The following is a 19129-nucleotide window of genomic DNA, read 5'->3' as shown; positions in this document are numbered from 1 at the left end:
TCGGTTTGATATGTGCCCAAAGGGCATCAAGGCCCTATTAATAGGTGAAGCGCCTGTACCCAGGCATTGTTCATGCTGGGACGGATCCTTGGGATCAACAAAAGGAGAGGAGGATTGCACCGACTGGCTGGGAGTAGCTGCACTTGATTGCGGAAGACTGCGTGCTCCTATCCTAGCTGGATTCTTCCGTCTGCCGGGAAGTCATTGTCTGCCCTAGAGGAGCATTCCTGGCTGCAGGCGGACTTGAGTCACCGGCGGCAGGTATCTGGATCCGCCGCCCTTGCCATTGCTGGGGTAATTGTCCTGGTGCGCCAGCTGGCTTTGCCGTCATGATAGGGCTAGCCCATTGCCTGCAGATTACCGCTGCTGGGTGCCGCAAAGCAACTCTGGGCACACACATTGTGGGTGCTTGCCGGTGGCCTCCCCTTGTGGCTCTGCCAGGCAAGCAGTGTTGGGCCCTCTGTGAGTGGTCATAGGTTGCACTGAGCTGTAAGGATTCTGTTCCCCTCTGAGGTGAGAGGCATCGGCTTGAGCTGCATCAGGCCAACAGAAGGAAGAGAGCGAAAGCTGGCCTCGCCCCACTTCCTGCCTTAAAGGGTCAGCAGCACGACTTCGGAACTGGAGCAGAGCCCTGGGCCTTAAAGGTGCAGCACTTTGATCACCGGGGGCGGCAGAGTACAACTGCATTGCTCAGCGACACAACTCCGTTCGGCTGCCCAAATGCTGGAAAAAGAGACCCTGGGCAGCATTGAATCTCCAGCGGCAGCAAGGGTGTGAGAACACCCCAACCCCCCACACACCCCCACCCCTCACTCCCTCTTCCTCGCTCAGCTGATCAGCATAACCGTAAGCACCTGGGGACAGCCTAGAAAGGTGACTCGATACATGGGGCAGCTGATCAGTGTTACCACATGCACCCGGGGACAGCCTAAGAAGGCAACGCGACCCGTGGGGCAGTGGGCAATCTGTGGAAGGAGTGGACGAATGTGCGGACAGCCTGGTTAGAGGTGACGTAACCCACGTGTGTTGGCAAGCTGTGGTCAGCCCTTTAAGAAGGGTGACGCAACCCAAGCTGCTGTGAAAGGCCCAAAGGTGGGGCAAAAAAGGGATATGGACTAGCAACAGTTGGTGGCATGGCAGAAAGGATGTCTGAACCAAGCAACAGTATGCAACAAGAGGACATTGAGGCGTTAATAAGGACGGCGAGAGAGGCAGCAGGGGCAGCTCTAGACTCGTGGCGGCCCTGGGCAGGGAGCGTAGCTAAGGGGCCCCGGAAGAGGTTGTCCGGGCAGGGCGGAACCCCCCCCCCTGGAAGATGTTTGGAAGTGGAACAGAGACGGAGGCTGCCAAATCCCTGCCAGGGGCTGCCACGCAAATATGTATCCATCCTCAGAGGATTATTATATTAAGGATATATATTGGTGTGGTGGCCCCTGGGATTTGGTGGCCCTGTGCAGGTGCACAGCTTGCACATGCCTAAGGCCGCCCCTGGAGGCAAGCCACCACTAATAGCAAAGATTGACTGTTGGCCCAGGTGAGAGGTGGTCAGGTGGTCTAGCGGCCTGCAGGAACCAAGCAGTCAGGGAATAAGTGAGGAGAAGAACAAAGTGTAAGCAATAAACCGGTAAATAGGACCAATGGGAATTTTAAAGACCAGGCTCCAATATGTTCCCAACAATCATACAACAGCATATATATCGGAGGGTCTAACGCACAAAACACGCTCGAGGAGTCCTAAAAGGGTACCCTATAACAACCTCAAACTATGTGTATCTAAAAACGGATCATCCCCAAGGTGGTAAGGGAGGGATGCCCATCAGTCACCACACGCAACCACCCTTCATCATTTGGGATTCCACCGAGACCACTACTGGGATAGCTGATCAACTATTGGGGATGATCCGTTTTTAGATGCACATAGTTTGAGGTTGTTATAGGGTACCCTTTTAGGACTCCTTGAGCGTGTTTTATGTGTTAGACCCTCCGATATATATGTTGTTGGAAGAACAAAGTGTGCCAGGCAGACATCGAGGAAACAGAAGAACCAAAAAAGCCCTGTCGCACCTACGTCAGATGAGGGAAAAGGACAACAGGACAGAGCGAAGATGGGCAGACATCTCAGCTCTCACCTGATGCAGCACCCAGTGCCAGCAAACATGTAAAGACTACAGAGGATGAGCAGATTTGTGCGATCGTGCAGACCTGCTCAAGATCATTTGTGCCACTGCTGCTCACCAACAGTAGTGGGGGCTGAAGCGGCGTGAGGGTAGCAAGGGAAACCCAAGCGCTGCACAGAGTGCAGCATTACAGGGTCCTGGCCTAGTTCACACCATTGAGGAGGCCCCGTCAACAAGCACAGCTCTTCTCAGACCCATTTGAGGCAAGGGGCTCCACTGCAAGGGGTTAAGCCAAGGTTCAAAAGCAGGCTGGCCTAGCACCAGAGGCATACAGGAGAAGCACAATGGGTCATAGAGCGATGGTAGCAAGTGCCCCTCGGCTAGCTAGCCTGGTACCTTTTGCAGTAAAGGAACATATTTGGTGCAAAGAATTTATAGACCTCTTTTCGTTGCTGGAGATACAAATGGAAGGATTAGACCTCACGACATGCAACAAAAAGGATGGGGATAGGAAGGGTGGAGCACGGGTAAGGAAGGAGAAAAACTTTGATAATTGGCTGATCGTTATCAGGTTAATGGCATGTGTGATAGTTGAAAAGTTCCCCCATTGTGCCAAAGATTTGTGGTTATACGAAACAAAAATTCACGAAGCTTATAGACAGTTTACAGGAGAGGCATGGCTAGATTATGATAAGACCTTTAGGATAAAAATTCCAGCACACCCAGACATGGAGTGGGATGAAGAAGACGTTTCTACCTACATGCACAAGATGATGGTAACCAGGGAGTCCAGACCAGAGCCTGGGAGAAAGGACTAGCTCTTTCAGAAGGGCCATTTCAAGGGTCCGCTGGAGGGACAGAAGTCCTTCTATAAGCAGAAGCACTTGTCAGGTTGGAATGGAGGGGCTTCAGGGAAAACCTCCACTGCAATATGTTAAAAGTATAACAGGGGCAAGTGCACCTGGGGCCCGTCCTGTAAGTTCAGTCATGTGTGCTCAACGTGCAGATGGGGGTGCACCCAGCAGTTGACTGCATGAAAGGCAAAAGTGAAAGAGAAGACATGTAAAAAAGTAGCACTGGGGAAGCAAAGACTGGAAGAGGATGGGGGGCTTTCAGCTTGCTCCTCTATCATTACACACAGACTAAGGGCCTTATTACGAGTTTGCCGGTCCTCCTGTCAGCCCTCTACACCGACAGGAGGACCTCCAAGCCCTTTGTGCGCCCGCCGGATTAGGAGTGTAATCCATGAAGGCAGTGCTGCGGCAGTCTCACGGCGGCAGCTGTGTAAGGCTCATAGGAGAGCCTGAACAGTAGACTGCTGCCATCATTGCGCCTGCAGCATGTTCCATCACAGTGTGGCATGCACCATGTTGTGTATGCCACACCGTGCAGGAACAGGGCTACAATTCCAGGGGGGGACAATGTGTTCCTCCAGGCCCAGATCTGGCTGGGAGCCCTGTTGGGCCCAATTCCTGCATGTCTGCCACCCTTTTCATGGCCCGCTCACCGCCATGAAAAGGGCAGTGGATATGTAGGCTATACATATTGAGGCCGGTTGCAGACCACCGGCGCAGCGGGATCCTTGATCCCTGCAGAGATGACGGTCTTGTGGCGGCCTGACCGCCACACTCCAAATACGGCAGGCGGACCCACAAGGGTGGCGGTTGTCACACCGCCATACTCTGAATAAGGCGCTAACCATTATGGCTAACCATTATGCCAATAATGCAGACGCACAGTTATGTGAAGGATTCGAAAGAGGTTTGAAATTCCAGTGATGGGGCAAGTCGAGACAGGTGAATCGAAGAACCTGTGCTCTCCTTCACCCAGAAATAGAGTGCAAGAAAATATTGAAAGATAAAGAGTTTGGCAGGATAGAAGATCTCTTAGGTGTAGGGAGGCCAGCTGGTTTGGTTGTCTCCCTACTGGGAGTGGTGCTTAAGAAGGAGCTGGGGCAGTAAAGGCTCATTCACCAGTTGTCATTTCCAGAGGGAGAGTCAGTTAATGATAGGATCAACCCTGAGGACTGCAAGTAGTATATGCATCAGTAGAAGATGCAGTTGACTTGGTGGGTGCAGCCAGGCAGAGGGCTTTATTGGCGAAAGCAGTCATATAATCTGCCTTTAGGCTCCTGCCAGTTCACCCTGACAGCCACCACCTCCAGGGTTTTGAGTTCGATGGGGAGCTGTACTTTGACAAGGAGCTGGCCATGGGATGCTCTGTACCTTGTGCATATTTTGATAGTTTCAGTACCTTCCAAGAATGGACCCTGAATAAAAGACACCCAGAGGGAGGCAAGCTTCACTACCTGGATGGCTTCCTGTTTGTGGCCAAACCAGGGGGTGGAGAGTGCAGGGACCTACTTGACATTTTTCAACAACTAGCATCGGAGTTGGACACCCCACTGGCTGCAGACAAAACCGTGGGGCCAGCCTCCAAAATAATTTTCCTGGGGATTGAGCTGGACTCCGAGGAGGGCACCTCGTGAATTCCTTTAGATAAGGTCCAAGATATGAAAGACTAGATCATGGTGTTAATAGGGAGGAGAAGGCCACCCTAGGCGAGCTGCAGGAACTGATTGGTAAACTGAACTTTGCAGCCAGGGTTATCCCAGTGGGGAGGGTATTTGCAAGAAGGCTGACCTAATTAACAATAGGACTGGGAAAGAAACACCACCATGTCAGATTAATTTCGGGAGCAAAACAGGATTTGAAAGCCTGGCTATTCTTCCTGCAGGATTTCAACGGAGTACTCGTATGGAGACAAGGATGGGTCCCAGACAAGGAGCTAGTCCTGTACACAGACGCAGCAGTCCGCTTAGGCATTGGAGCTGTACTAGAGGACACGTGATGCGCACAGCGATGCCCCCCGCCACCCCCAAGCTGAGCAGCTGCAGGGATAACTAGGAGCATTTCATTTCCAAAATTGTTCCCAATCGTCTGACAATTTGAAAAGCAAGGCTAACCAACATGCAGCTGACACTATGGTCAGATAACCAAGCTGTAGTTCACCCCATCAGTACAGGATGGCAATATGCCCATTAGTTCTGAGGCTGCCCAGAAGACTGGTCAGGCTACAGCCAACAGGGAACCTGGAGGTGAGGGCGAGACACTTCGAGGGGACAAGTAATGCTAAAGTAGATGCGCACTCTCGTTTCCACATGGGGAAATTCAGGGAGCTAGCTCCCACAGCACAGTGTCATGACGCCCGTCCCAGAAGAACTGTGGTTCAAAACCAGATCTTGGACACAGCCACACTTGTCAGCGATAGCCCAATTTGCCAGGCTCGCCACCGGGGATTTTCCCACCGAAACTCCTTACTTCAAAGCAGAAATGAAAGGTTAGTAGCACCTTGAGGGGGGTGAAGGGGGTCAAGAAGAAGCCCATTGAGTTAAACACTCTGGCACGCCTGCTAGGGGTTTTGCCGGAAATGTGCACTGATGCATTGGAAGCAGAGGACAGCACCCATAGGAGACCAGAGGGGCTGGTGCAGTAAATGGCTCCAAAGGCCCAGGAACTGTGATCCCCAGGAGGGGACACAAAAAGTGTAGGAAATTACACCCTGGCTCCCTAGGATCAACTGAGAGGGGCGTGTGGGGGGGACCAAAAGGGTAAAGAGTGGTGCGAAACCCGCCAGCCAGTGAGGGTGCCGTGAGAGCTTTGAAATGTGCCCACAGGGCACCAAGGCCCTATAAAAAGGAGAAGTGCCCGTACCCAGTTATTGTTCGTGCTGGGACTGCGCATCTGTGCTGTTTATCGCATTCAGTTCTTTTTCTCATATAAGCATTTTATAATTGAAAGCAATCTGTTTTGCTTCTGTTTCACGGCACTGGCAGAGCCAGTAGAACACAGGCTTTAATGTGGTATAAACATTTGTGCATAAAAAGCATGCACACAGCATTTGTGAGTCCCTGTGTTTACGTTGTTTGGTACAGTAAAGGCCAGACCTATTTGGCTTTGCCATTGTTTTGTATTCTTAAAACTGGTCGAGGCGGCACTTTCGCATCGTGCTAGGGAGACTGCAGGGGTGGAATATTGACAACTTTGTGATATGGGAGTTTTCCGATCCCTGTGCTTTTTGGTCCAGTTTGCTTGGACGCCAGACTCGAGGTGCGAGAATGTGCTGTTCCTGCACTATAGCAGACGCGTTTGTTAGGGCTCGCCTGCTGTGCGCATGCGCATAGCTGGCGAAGCCCTAATGTGGCTTATCCAGAGGTTAACCACCACTGGCGATTGCATGCAGTGCATGTGCTTTTTAGGTGATTGCGCAAGCGCAAGCCCTAAAAAGCGCGTGCACAATGCCGCCAGCCGCCTGCCTGCCTGCCTCGCATTACCACATCAAAGGCAGCCCAGCCTCCCTCCCACAGCTTCTCTAATTATTCATGGCCGTACTTTACATCACGCCTGTTAGATCATGAAGTTCCGTCCTGTGTGATTTTATAATAAACTGATCTGTGAACTTCTTTACATAAACAGCTACTCATTTGAATTGTTACATACTAGGAATTTAACGACAATATTTAAGTTTTCCAATATTTTCATCGAACAATAAATGCTAGTGAATTTTTTTAAAAAGCACCTTTACAAGCGTGGTCTCGAAGGCACGGACCTTCATAATGGCTGTCACGGATGCAGCTGCTAGTGACTTTTCCATTTAAACTGGTCAAAATAACGTGGCATCTGCGCTACTAGTGCATGGCCATTGGCCACGGTTCTAGAAAAATAAATAACAAATGTATTGTGTCTGCGGCACAGTCGTTCTTTCCAGTTGCGATGTATAATGTACTCAAACAGTTGTATTTCCCGCCACACCGCCCTCTGCACTTGCACTGCAGCGGAAAAGAACTAGTTAAGTCGCGAGTTCTGAATGGCTGCCTGACCAAATCGAAAAGACTTTGATCTAATCAGAGCAAGGGACAAAATATACAAAGTGACATCACTACTCTTTGCCCAAGAGAGCAGTGGCTGTTAAAGTCGTTCTGACTTTTATTGCCTGTACATTCGGTGAGTTCCTTAAGTGATCCCTTCATACACCTCAGTATTTGACTCTTCACTACTTAATGTGAAAGAGCTATCATTTTTCCAGCTTATTCAACCTGTGTAGCGTGCACACTACCGACCATATACCAGAGCGCATATGCACTGGTCTAGTACTCCGCCCGCCGTTTCCAGATAGCAGTGGGCCAGTGGCGCAATGGATAACGCGTCTGCCTACGGAGCAGAAGATTCCAGGTTCGACTCCTGGCTGCAAAGTGCTCTTTTCATCCCTTTGTTAAGAAGTGCAATTATTAAGGACAACATGAAATTAGACGAGTGTTAAAGAGTAACTCTACTATACTTTGCCAAAATCGCAGCATTTTAATTAAAACATATAGAGGGGAAATGGACAAAAATATCATTTTTTTATTTAATAGCGTAAAACAAAAGATGCATTCCCGGATGCTCTGTTTTAATTGTAAAGAAAAGAAAGGTTACAGTCGTCTTGACAAAGAACTTATTTTTTATGGTAAAATAAATTATTGTGACATACACATATAGCACACTATTATAGTTGAACCAAATCTAACCGTCTCTTAGAGGAACACCGGGTGATCGGGGGGGGGGGGGGGGGGGGGGGGAGTGTGTGCTTTTTTTCTTTTTTTTTCTTGAAACATGACTAAGAAAGCTGTGTGTCAACGCAGGCCCGACGGCTGCTCCTTGATGCAATACATTGTGTGGTTTTATTTTTACAAAATACTTTTATGCCAATAATGCCAGATTTGATGAATTAATTGTATTTTAAACCCATCTCCATATGCATTGGACTAGGCCTCTACTTGTTTATAGAAATACTTTTATCTGATTGATGCCACTCAGATGTATTAACATCAGTTTCCTAAAAGAGATCAAGGTCGTGTTTAATGGACAAATGCATGTACTCTTCGGGAACAGTCGAATTAGCACATCTAACATCAAAAACATCATTAGCGGCGCATGTGAAAATGGCTCGAGGTATCTTGCCAACTGGGAAAGTACTGTAATTGCAAAATTGCAGGTTTCATGGACGTAGCGCTTACTTAAAATGGAGCCAGCTTTTGCTCCTTTTGCAGGCATTACTTTCAACCTTCAGACCTCGGTTTTAAAAAACATACCTAGCTTGGAATGGACCTTAGACTTTTTCTATTGGGTCTCAGGTGTTTTGCGTTCAGGGAAATTCATCAATACCCAGAATGCACCGATGCACCCACCACAGAGCTCAACAGATGCCCCCACCACACAGCTCCACAGATGCACCCACCACGCAGCTCCACCTATGCACCCACCACACAGCTCCACCGAGGCACCCACCACACAGCTCCACCGAGGCACCCACCACACAGCTCCACCGATGCACCCACCACACAGCTCCACCTATGCACCCACCACACAGCTCCACCGAGGCACCCCCACACAGCTCTTCAGATGCACCCACCACACAGCTCCACCTACACAGCTCCACCGATGCACCAACCACACAGCTCCACCGATGCACCAACCACACAGCTCCACCGATGCACCCACCACACAGCTCCACCGATGCACCCACTAAGCTCCACCGATGCACCCACTAAGCTCCACCGATGCACCCACCACACAGCTTCACCGATGTACCCACCACACAGCTACACCCATGCAGCCACCACACAGCTCCACCGACACAGCTCCACCGATGCACCCACCACCCAGCTCCACCACTGCACCCACAACACAGCTTCACCGATGCACCCACCACACAGCTCCACCTACACAGCTCCACCGATGCACCCACCACACAGCTCCATTGATGCACCCACCACACAGCTCCACACATGCAGCCACCACACAGCTCCACCGACACAGCTCCCCTGATGCACCCACCACCACCAATGCACCCACCACACAGCTCCACCGATGCACCCACCACACAGCTCCACCTACACAGCTCCACCGATGCACCCACCACACAGCTCCACTGAGGCACCCACCACACAGCTCCACAGATGCACCCACCACACAGCTCCACAGATGCACCCACCACACAGCTCCACAGATGCACCCAGCTCCACCGATGCACCCACCACACAGCTCTGCCGAGGCACCCACCACACAGCTCCACCGATGCTCCAACTAGGCTCCACCAATGCACCCACCACACAGCTCCACCAATGCACCCACTAAGCTCCACCGATGCACACACCACTCAGCGAAACCACAGCATCGCTCAGCGCAACCACAGCATCACTCAGCACCACAGCATCACTCAGCGTAACCACAGCATCACTCAGCGTAACCACAGCATCACTCAGCGCAACCACAGCATCACTGAGCACAACCACAGCATCACTCAGCCCAACCACAGCATCACTGGTTCAAATATGTTCTTTCAATGTTTCAAACTGTTTTCAAGCTTTCATGCTTTATTGCAAATCACAAAAAGATGTTAATATTTCACTTCTGTTCTTGGATTTTCGTCACAATATAAAACACTGAACATAATCTTGACAAAAGTTATTTACAAAAGTTTAAGCTATTGCCATTACAAATTAAATAACTTATTTAAGTATTAATTATTTAAAAAAATTAAAAGCCATTGTTATTTGTAATATCAATACATCTAAGTCACATAAATACAAAACATGTTGCATTGCAAATGCTATAGGTGTTTGCGAAAGTTATAACTATTGGCATTGTAAATGACAAAGCTATTAATTTAGCTAGTTTAAAAAATAACACATGAATAAAAAAAAATCATATATAAGACCAATAGCTCAAACTTTCCTAATGCGAGCCCTATTGCATTTCCAATGCTTGTTTTTCTCTGCGTGTTTATCTGTTTGGTTTTCCGTTTCTGACTGGAGTAAAGATTCGAGTTTGAATCTTGAATCTTGAGTTCTTCTTGGCAGTGCTTGATGTCTTGGCCAGGCCAGCTGGAATTTCCTGCTGTCGGCATGGCGATGTCAGCCCAGTGGTGGCGTCATGTTCGGTTTATCGCAGCCAGAGGCTTGGAAGCGCCCTGCTATTCTTAGGCACGCACACGCAGGCCGGCGCATCGTTGCTATTGAGGGCCCACAGGCTCTTTTCGTGGCCCCGCCTCCGAGAGGCGGGGCCTCTTTGTTTACATCGGTTATTGTTGTGGCTTGCTCGCTTGGAGGCGGCTTGCCTTGAGCTTTGCTCTCTTGTGGCTTGCACGCAGGCGGACATTCGTCTCTTGAACCCGGGGCTGAGCTGACAATGGTGCTGTTTTGGAACCAGGTGGAGTATACCTGTCGGTCGCTGAATGCTAATCAGGTAGGCCCCGCCGCGGCCGGTGTTTTAAATGCTCCTAATACAGCCGTGTGCGGCGCAGCTTCTTTTCGCAGTCAGTTTAAAGGGGAGCAAGGGCATTGAGAGGTTTGCCGACCACACTGTGGTGAAGGTGGGGATGACGGGATAAGAATACGATACCCCGTTGTTCCTCAGCTGAACTGCTGTGGTAGCTAGCGTTCCGTTGTACAACCGTCGTTTTCTGCTGTGTAAGATTCAAACAAATGTGTTCATCTGTATGATCGCAGAAATTACTTACGTGTGTTCTTGTTTTCAGCTGCCTTGGCTTTAAACAGGTTTCGAAAGCACTGATAGAAAACCGAACATTCCAGCCAGTTTGTTGATTTCATGCTGGGGCACTGAGTAGAAAAGCACTTTGTTTACAGGCGGTGCAGGTGCTGCTGCTGCTGCTATGAACACATCTGTTCTACGAGACGAAATGGCAGGTGGAAATACAATACATGTACTTTATTGGTGGTAAAGCATAGGGTTTAATACGTCCGATTTAAAGTTTGCTTGTGAATATACAGAGCCTGAGGCCCTCCTAAACGTTGTTTTGCTTCATGGACAGTCTCGTTGAAGCTGGGAGGATTCCATGTCTATGGATCGCAGTTCTGTGGGCGGGACGGAGGGCGGAGACTGCATCTGTCTGTTTTCAGAGTAGTGCAACATGAGACCTTTAAACCTGCACCCAGCGTGTCAACACAGACCGCCCCCTCCCTGGCGAAGTTACAAATGTTCGGTATTTGTTCATGTACTTTTCTAAGTGGACTTATGAGAAGATAGATTTTGTATACTGTGAAACTGTTAAATCAATACCATATAATACAAAACAAGCGTCTGATGTGTTATGCAACCAATATCTTTTTATCCTACGTTGTGCGTCGTGGTGTTGCTGAGTTCTGTATCATGTCTTGTGAAGCCTGTATTTTTTTTGTAGAATGCTGTGTGTTTTAACTAGGCATTTAGAGTGCGGACCGTTCGCTTATCTGTCTGCCTAGACCCGTGTGTTGTTTATATGTTTATAGAAGCTTCTGCCTTTTGTGTTGTTAGACTGGCATGTCTCCTGCCTCTGTTGAGGCATGTGTAGTATGTGAAAGTATTGAACAATTTGGGGACTTGAACTTCAAAACCGTTTGTTTTCCTTGTTTTTAGACACTCTAGCGCTGAATGTTTACACACTGTACCCCTAGCAGTCTGTTTTGTGTTTTTAGACGACTATTTTTTGTTCAGTTCCTTCTCTCAGTACTTTCTTGTGTCTCCCGTTGCCCGTGGGCATATTGTCCCATTTCCCCAGATTGTGATCTACTTCCTCAGAAACCCTTTCTATTTTGTTGTCGGGTCTTGTGCATAGGACCGCCTCAGCTAGAGAGACATGCAGAGAGGCTAGCTAAGGGTTGGTCTTTCATTAAACCCTCTTGGTAACGTTCAAGTTAACGAGGCTGCTGGCATGTCCTCTCGGGGGTCAGTTACACACTTATGTTAATTTATGCTCCTCGAGACAGTATTTTTACCTGCATCGACGAAGCTTGATTTCCACAGAGGATATTAGTCTGACACAACTAGGTGAAAATATTTGCTTTTTTTATGTTAAGTGAAACCGAACTCGTCCAGGGATGACGAGCGCACATTCGTGTGTCTGTTATGTTAATTGCTGCCGACCCTTTGTCTCGCTCTTAATGGGGACAATGTACACAGGGAGGTCTTTTACAGTCTACTTGTCTGTGGGGGCTTTTGGGGGTGGGTAGGTCTCCTAGTGTCTCGTTGTCGTTCTGTAGGCCCATCCACACACTCCCACGTTCGCAGAATCATTAGCCGGTTTGTGGTGGGCTGTTAATGATTTTACTTGGGCTCGGTGTGTGTGTTTTTTTTATCGGTGTATGCCTGCGGCGGTGCCTAAATCTTGCATGCAATCAGTAGATATGTGGCCTAGCGGTGCTGTTTACTAAGATGGCTGCTTCCGCTCCAGCAGATGACATACAGTGGTATGTCATGCTCGCGTTTTGGAGTAGCGCAGCGTTCACTGACTAGTCACAAGTCATTTTGTCCCTTGGCACATCTCTCTGGCCTTGGTGTTGTGACAGTAGACGTTGCTGCTGTACTTCAGAAACATGTAAGCTAAGGGCTGTTCTAATCCAAGAATGCACCCAAGGGCAGGCAGGCCTACTTTCTCCCGAGAGGAGTTGGAGCTGAAGAGTTGCACCCCGGGCGATGAGATAGGAGGTAGCTTGTTTTTGGCGGTCCGAGAGGAGGGAAAGGTTTGCTGGTGTATTTGGCATTCCTACACACGTTCTCTTGGCATTCGTTGCCATAGCAGCTCGAGTGCAAACATCCCCAAACGGTTAATTCAGCACGTCCTCCGTGTGGCCTTTGGGAAGCATGTTGACAACAGTCGCAGTCTAAACTACACAATTACATTTTCAGCCCAAAATAGTTCTCATGTTTCCCTTCCAAAACCAAAACGTTTCTTCACTATCCTGTTTGTTTCTATGCCACTTAAGCAAAGTTTCCTTTACCACCCTTACTATTTTAGTGAGTTAATTTTCTTGCTCACAGCGAAGTAAGATTTGCGCTGCTAGCGTATTTGCGCCATCATTTCGGATCTAATGCAGGCTTCTCCAACTAGTAGCTCGTGAGCTACTGGTAGCTCGCCTGTTACCTATAAGTAATCTCTTGTGAGAAGCCCAGCCTACTACATTAGGTTTTACTTGGTTGAATTCATATATATACCAAAATTGAAATGACCCATGTAGAGGCAGTCCACATTGACAAAACATTTTTACATTGCTGGTGAATATCCTGCCTGATGCACCGAGGTGACCACTGCTGGTAATCATGCATATAGTGCCCACTAATTCATTCTTGTTTCAAGTGGTCACTTTTAAAGCTCTAATATTAGGATCATGGGATGATTGAATTGAACATAAGTAGCTCTCACTACAGAAACAGCAGGAGACCCCTGATCTAATGGCTGATGCAGAATTACATGTTTGCAACTGATTTCAGCAGGGTGTTTCTATGAAGATTGGTGTTCAGGGGGAGAAGGTTGCTCATTGTGCATTAAATATCTTCAGCTGGATTATTATTATTTTTTTTAGCAACGAATACAGATAAAAGTGAAGGAAAATATTTCTGGAATGTACCGTTTTCAGCAGAATTCCGAGAGTGGACATTTTTATTCACTCGGAGTGACCCATAAACCTTCATGAAGGACTCAAAAAGTATTCTCCATTTCATGCACTTCTAGTTTAAGCCTACCAAAGAGGTACACGTTTAAGGGGCTTGCTGTGGAAGGCATGCCACCATAAAGTCTATTGTGAACCGGAAGTAATTTGTACTTATTGAACTGTAATTGCATTTATTTAGTACTTACAACTGCTTTTTAGGCGTTGAAACACTTTTCAGTGGGTAGCATGCTCTTCCGGGAATACAGGGTCAGTGGATAGTCCATTGTTTAATTTAAGTTTTCCCCTTCAGTCTTTTGATATAAATGATTTCATTTGTCAGCCCAGGGTTCTTCTGTTTAGAGGAAATAGGTGATAATCTTGTGCTCTCGAAATTACCCTGGTATTCGTTAAATCTAAGGTTCTTTGGCATTAAAATTCTTTTGTTTTGGTAACCAGTGTTAAACTAGAAATTAAAAAATAAGGTATGGTTATTAATTAAGTGATTACATTAGAGAAGTTGAAAACTTGTAGCTGGTTTAAGATTTGTGCTTTTGTGCAGATGATTGTGAAATACGCAGATAAATTAGAAGGAAATTCTGAGTTTATGTTCTGGTGGTAAGCTGCAAATTGGCCCGAAAGAATAACAATGCAATGTAGCAAACCGTGATGAAGAAGAGTTGGGCAAATGAGGAGAGGTTGTTACGGAAAGAACCTGCGAAGAGGGAAGTCATGCTCCTTTTCATTCTTCGTCTTAATGTGTCCATAGTCCTGACATGCATGAGGTGAGGTGTTGTATGTTCTGTCATCTTGGCCGTAGGTTTGCTCTTCGCTATTGTTGAGTTACATTCTTTGATATAAACTGTAATCCAGTTAGGTCCATAATTCTAGTTTTCATACTTAGCGCCCTCACAATGTACAAAATACTCAGTTGGACTTTTTGTCCAGTTGAGTGGTCTGTGCACCAGTGGAGAGTTGAAGGCGTGGACTGTCTTTGTGGCTTGTATAGACTGTTTTATTCGAACAAGGCTTTGGGCATGTGTTGACCATAGGCCTGCAGAAAGCTATGTTGTATGCCCAGTGTAGGAGATCAGTTATCTTCAATAACTCAACATATGTGTTTTATTTTCTAATATTGATAATAGTTTTATTTTGTTTTTTAACCCCCTGAACTTGTCACATTCGGATATCCTCTCATCAGTCCTTTGTTTCATGAGGCCATTAGGATCCCGTAAATTAAATCTTCCGCTCAACCCGGTTTTCCGTTTGCGCAGTACCAACCTGTAAGCGACTGCAAGTTGACGTTCAGCGAGCTTTAAAACATTAACAATGCATAAATAATAACTAATAACTTCAATGTTCTCCAGTTTAAATTACTGTGCTATTTAGAGCCTGGTAAAAGGCAACACTTGTTTTTAATCTGAGCTAGAAGTTGCACAGCTTAATTTCTGAGCTAGAAGGTGTTGGGTTTACTGAGTGTATATGCTGTTCTTTTTCGTCGGATAGAGAAGCGAGATACAAGATTTGCATGCGTTTTCCTAAGTTCTTCAGAGGTATGCTTACTACCGTCTAATGAGATGTAAGAACACGAGGATGGATGGTCATCCTTAAGTAATCTAATTCACGGGTTAGTAGGAGCTGTCCCTGTTATTTGCTGACACACAGGTGCCTGTTTTACCATACGAAGTATAGCTAAGGCTACTTGATCTGGTCAAAAGGTGGGAAGACTGGTACTTTTATTTCCGAAGTTACAGTAATACTAAACAGCTGGATGTCAGTAAGCGCTGCCCGGGCCCATCTAACTTGATCACTGCCTTTCTCCTCTTCCAGAAACATTCACAGCTTTCCCCCAGCTGCTTCTGTTATATTATAGGGTTTGATGTACCAGATGTGCTCCGATCACTTTGCCCCTTAGTACCGTGTGGGGTTTGTGGCCTACGATTATTATTTGCTGTGGATATGTGTCAACTTCTGGTGTTCTGACCAAATATTACTGCATCCACAAAAGTTCTAATGTCACTCCTGAGCCTCTTCAATCCAGTCTCATTGTGGCCTGACTTTCTACCAATAGTTAATCATGAGTATTCCAGACTTTATGCTTCCAGATTTTTCCACGGAGCATCATTTGTTAATTACATATTGATCAACCCTGTGTTTCAGGAACTATGACTGGCTCACAAGTGACAGCGCATTATATGCCCGAACCTCTCCACACAAGCTGTACATTCCTTACTTACCTGTAACACCACTGCATGTGCTCCGTGTGACCAGCATGCCCTGGCACGCTGTGTAAGGGAGAGTGTTTTACCCTCTCTTTTTTTCACACGGAGAATATTGCATCCTGTTGGTAACTGAGGGCCTGATTTAGATCTATGTGGACGAGTTACTCCGTCACAACGGTGATGGATATCTTGTCTGCTGAAATACAAATCCCACTTTATTCTATGGGATATATATTTTTCGGACAGGATATCCGTCACAGTTGTGACAGAGTAACCCGTCCACAAAGATCTAAATCAGTACCATAGTCACTTGGGATCAGATTGACATCTACATCTGCAAACCTCTGTGGAACAGATAACCACATATGGTAGCATTTTTTAATACAAATCCTGGTAATTAATTAAAAAATGTTGCCCGCATAAAGAAGAATTATAGTCTTAGAAGTAAACCCGTTTTTACGATGGGAAAGAATACCCACAGGGTTAATGGCGTTGTAGAGGACAGCGAAGTTACTTGTTACAAATAGGCTATAGGTTTTAATTTCAGCATGTCTTTTCTTGTTCTGCCTAAGTGAATTTGTGAGAGATCAAGCCTGTGAATCTGTGACCGTTACAGATACAGTTGTAATCCTGGAATTCTTTGTGGATTCCATGAATGCCAGGCATTTGCTCACATTATAGGTGTAGTTTGAACGGGTTCATTTCTGAGTTTTAGCGTAGTAGTTTTTAGGTCGGTAGCCTACCAGAGTTGAGAAAGACAGTGTGTAGGCTTACCAAGAACATGCAGGGTTTGCAGATCGCTCATTGTTTACCATTTTTCGGTCTTGCGCCTAGCGTTGCAGTGCGCAGCATTGCTCGTGCAGCGCAAGACACTTAGTAGCTAAAAATGGGGTTTTAGCAGCTTACCTAGGAATCGGACATGCTTGTGCGCGTGCTTTTCCTTTTGTAGCCCACTATTGTCCTTTGCGTGCGTCTTTTTATAAAAGACAGCACGCAATTGGCCAAAGGCAGGTGCATTGCTCCGCCCACAGCCTATTGGTGTCTGTTACAAGGACCGGCCGTCATGTGCTTTCAATTATTGTGCCCAGACACGGGCGCGATAATTGAAACCACATGTCTCGCTGTGGCTCTGGCACGCACCACTCACAGGATTGTTCATTTTTGGATCCTTTTCTCAGGGAAGCAACTAAATTAAAGAACCGTTGACGTTTTGTGTGCTTCTTGTTAAACATTTAGAAGGGGATTCTCGGGAGAACGGTATGTAAAAAGAAATTTAAGTAGCAACTTGAGCCAGAAAAGGGCGAACCTGTTCGTCCACATGTAACTCTCTCAGTCCTGGCTATGGAGACTACAGCACGTCTGACAGGCGTTGCGCGACAACGCTTCTGATGGGATTGCAAGCTACGGTTCCCAGAATGCAAAGTGCTGTTGACTACAAGCCTCCTGCACTAATTGAAGGTTCACTCCTTATCGGGCAATCCTTACAGCTATGGCACTTGCCCCCAGACCGACGAAGAGCTCGCTGCTGCCCCTGGCGGGCACGAGGAGCTCTCACAGGCTTGTCTTTCCCTAAGCATTCTGGTACATGTAGCTCTGTGCTTCCTTTAGCTCAGTACCACCCATTTTTGCTGTTTGAAAGAGGAACTCGCGCATGATGGAGGCGTGTAGCACAGCCGGAGTAGTGCTGCGCTGCAGGGTCTGAGCTGGAATCATGCAATATCTTTTTAGGGGTGTAGGTATCGGTAGAACCCCAGTGTGGGAGTCCTGAGTGGTAACAGCCGCCTAAGGGGTTTGACCAGCTCGACATCCTTAGAGGGGAGAATGAAATTACAAGATCCTGAATGCACAGGGAAAAAAACGGTCTTGAGGAGCTTCTCACCACATAACCCGACCCTTTGAAATGTGGTGTGAATAGTGACTGAGCATGAGCCTACTTACTGACAGCTCAGGCCCTGAAGGTCTGAAGTGCCAGGGCCTAGTCTTGCCCCCAGTACCATCCTCTCACACAGCCCCCAGAGGTGCAACAAGCACCAAAATTCAGGGGGGGGCAGACTCTTCCAGAAATACGCAGAGTGGAGATGCAGGGGCTCTAAGAAGGGGTGAATCCTTGTTAACAAGTAAATGGTCTTTAAAAACCTGTGAAGTACTCTGTTGCGGCTGTGTGTGTTTCCGGGAAGCTGTCTCAGCCCAGCTGACACACAAAACAGGGGAGGGGCTGAAGCCCTATGAGCCAAATAGGGGTTGCGCGCCTGCCGAGTCCCCAGTGCCAGCCTCTTGCAGAGTCCCCAGTGCCAGCCTCTCGCCGAGTCCCCAGTGCCAGCCTCTCGCCGAGTCCCCAGTGCCAGCCTCTCGCCGAGTCCCCAGTGCCAGCCTCTCGCCGAGTCCCCAGTGCCAGCCTCTCGCCGAGTCCCCAGTGCCAGCCTCTCGCCGAGTCCCCAGTGCCAGCCTCTCGCCGAGTCCCCAGTGCCAGCCTCTCGCCGAGTTCCCAGTGCTAGCCTCTCGCCGAGTCCCCAGTGCTAGCCTCTCGCCGAGTCCCCAGTGCTAGCCTCTCGCCGAGTCCCCAGTGCCAGCCTCTCGCCGAGCCCCCAGTGCCAGCCTCTCGCCGAGCCCCCAGTGCCTGCATCTCTCGCCGAGCCCCCAGTGCCAGCCTCTCGCCGAGCCCCCAGTACCAGCCTCTCACACTGGCCCCCAGTGCCAACCTCTCACACTGGCCCCAGTTACAGCTTTTGTTCATTTGACCCGATCTTTTAAAATGCTTTATAATGAATTTGAGAAATACAACGTAAGATACATTTTAGCTTTGCCTTTAAAGCTGCTTGATTTATATCGGGGACATTCAGTTAAAACAGCTGTTTAGCACAGATGTAAGGTATTACTACTCACTAAAGAGACTGAATTGTGAGATTCATGTGCTGAATGCAGCCATGGGCCTTCTGAATCAATGTAAATAATTGCAGTGTACAGTACCGACTGTTCTATATGCGATTTGCCTTTAACTAGTAATTACAATTGGATCATTGTGTTCAGTCTCACTCTAATGCCTGTTTAAAACAACAAGCATTTGCAATGCAGGAAGTCTCACATCACTGAAAGTTTGAGCTATTGGTGTTACATTATTATTATTGTCGCGTCAATAGCTCAAACGCTCAGTAATGCGAGACCTATTGCATTGCAAATGCTTGTTTAGGCTTTACTGTTGCTGCCATTTGCCACCCTATTATTCAGTGGCTTGCCTTGTCCATCTTATAGCTGCAATTCCCTTTTAACATTGTAAGTTTACTGGTGTCCTTCCACTGCTCACTTTTAGGTTAGTCCTTTTTCTTTTG

General features: G+C 47.6%; 1 protein-coding gene across 3 annotated transcripts in view; it reads left to right on the top strand.

The window, feature by feature from the left end:
- The window catches only part of LOC147659607 (tubulin-specific chaperone cofactor E-like protein), a 246444-nt gene that overhangs the window by 163191 nt on the left and 64124 nt on the right, over positions 1–19129 (top strand). The window contains exon 1 of one of the 3 annotated variants that reach the window (XM_086951608.1): positions 10133–10402. The exons of 1 other annotated variant lie outside the window; for it this stretch is intronic. In XM_086951608.1, coding sequence (XP_086807734.1) covers positions 10346–10402 — 57 coding nt within the window. In that variant the 5' untranslated portion in view covers positions 10133–10345. Of the gene's footprint in view, positions 1–10132; positions 10403–11092; positions 11160–19129 lie in introns of those variants that run through there. One more of the 3 variants, XM_086951607.1, reaches the window with a different exon arrangement.

The sequence above is a fragment of the Lissotriton vulgaris genome, unplaced genomic scaffold (assembly GCF_964263255.1).
Source record: "Lissotriton vulgaris unplaced genomic scaffold, aLisVul1.2 SCAFFOLD_401, whole genome shotgun sequence".
Lineage (NCBI taxonomy): Eukaryota > Metazoa > Chordata > Amphibia > Caudata > Salamandridae > Lissotriton > Lissotriton vulgaris.
The sequence above is the reverse complement of the archived record's forward strand: the minus strand, read 5'-3'. Positions and strand labels throughout refer to the sequence as shown.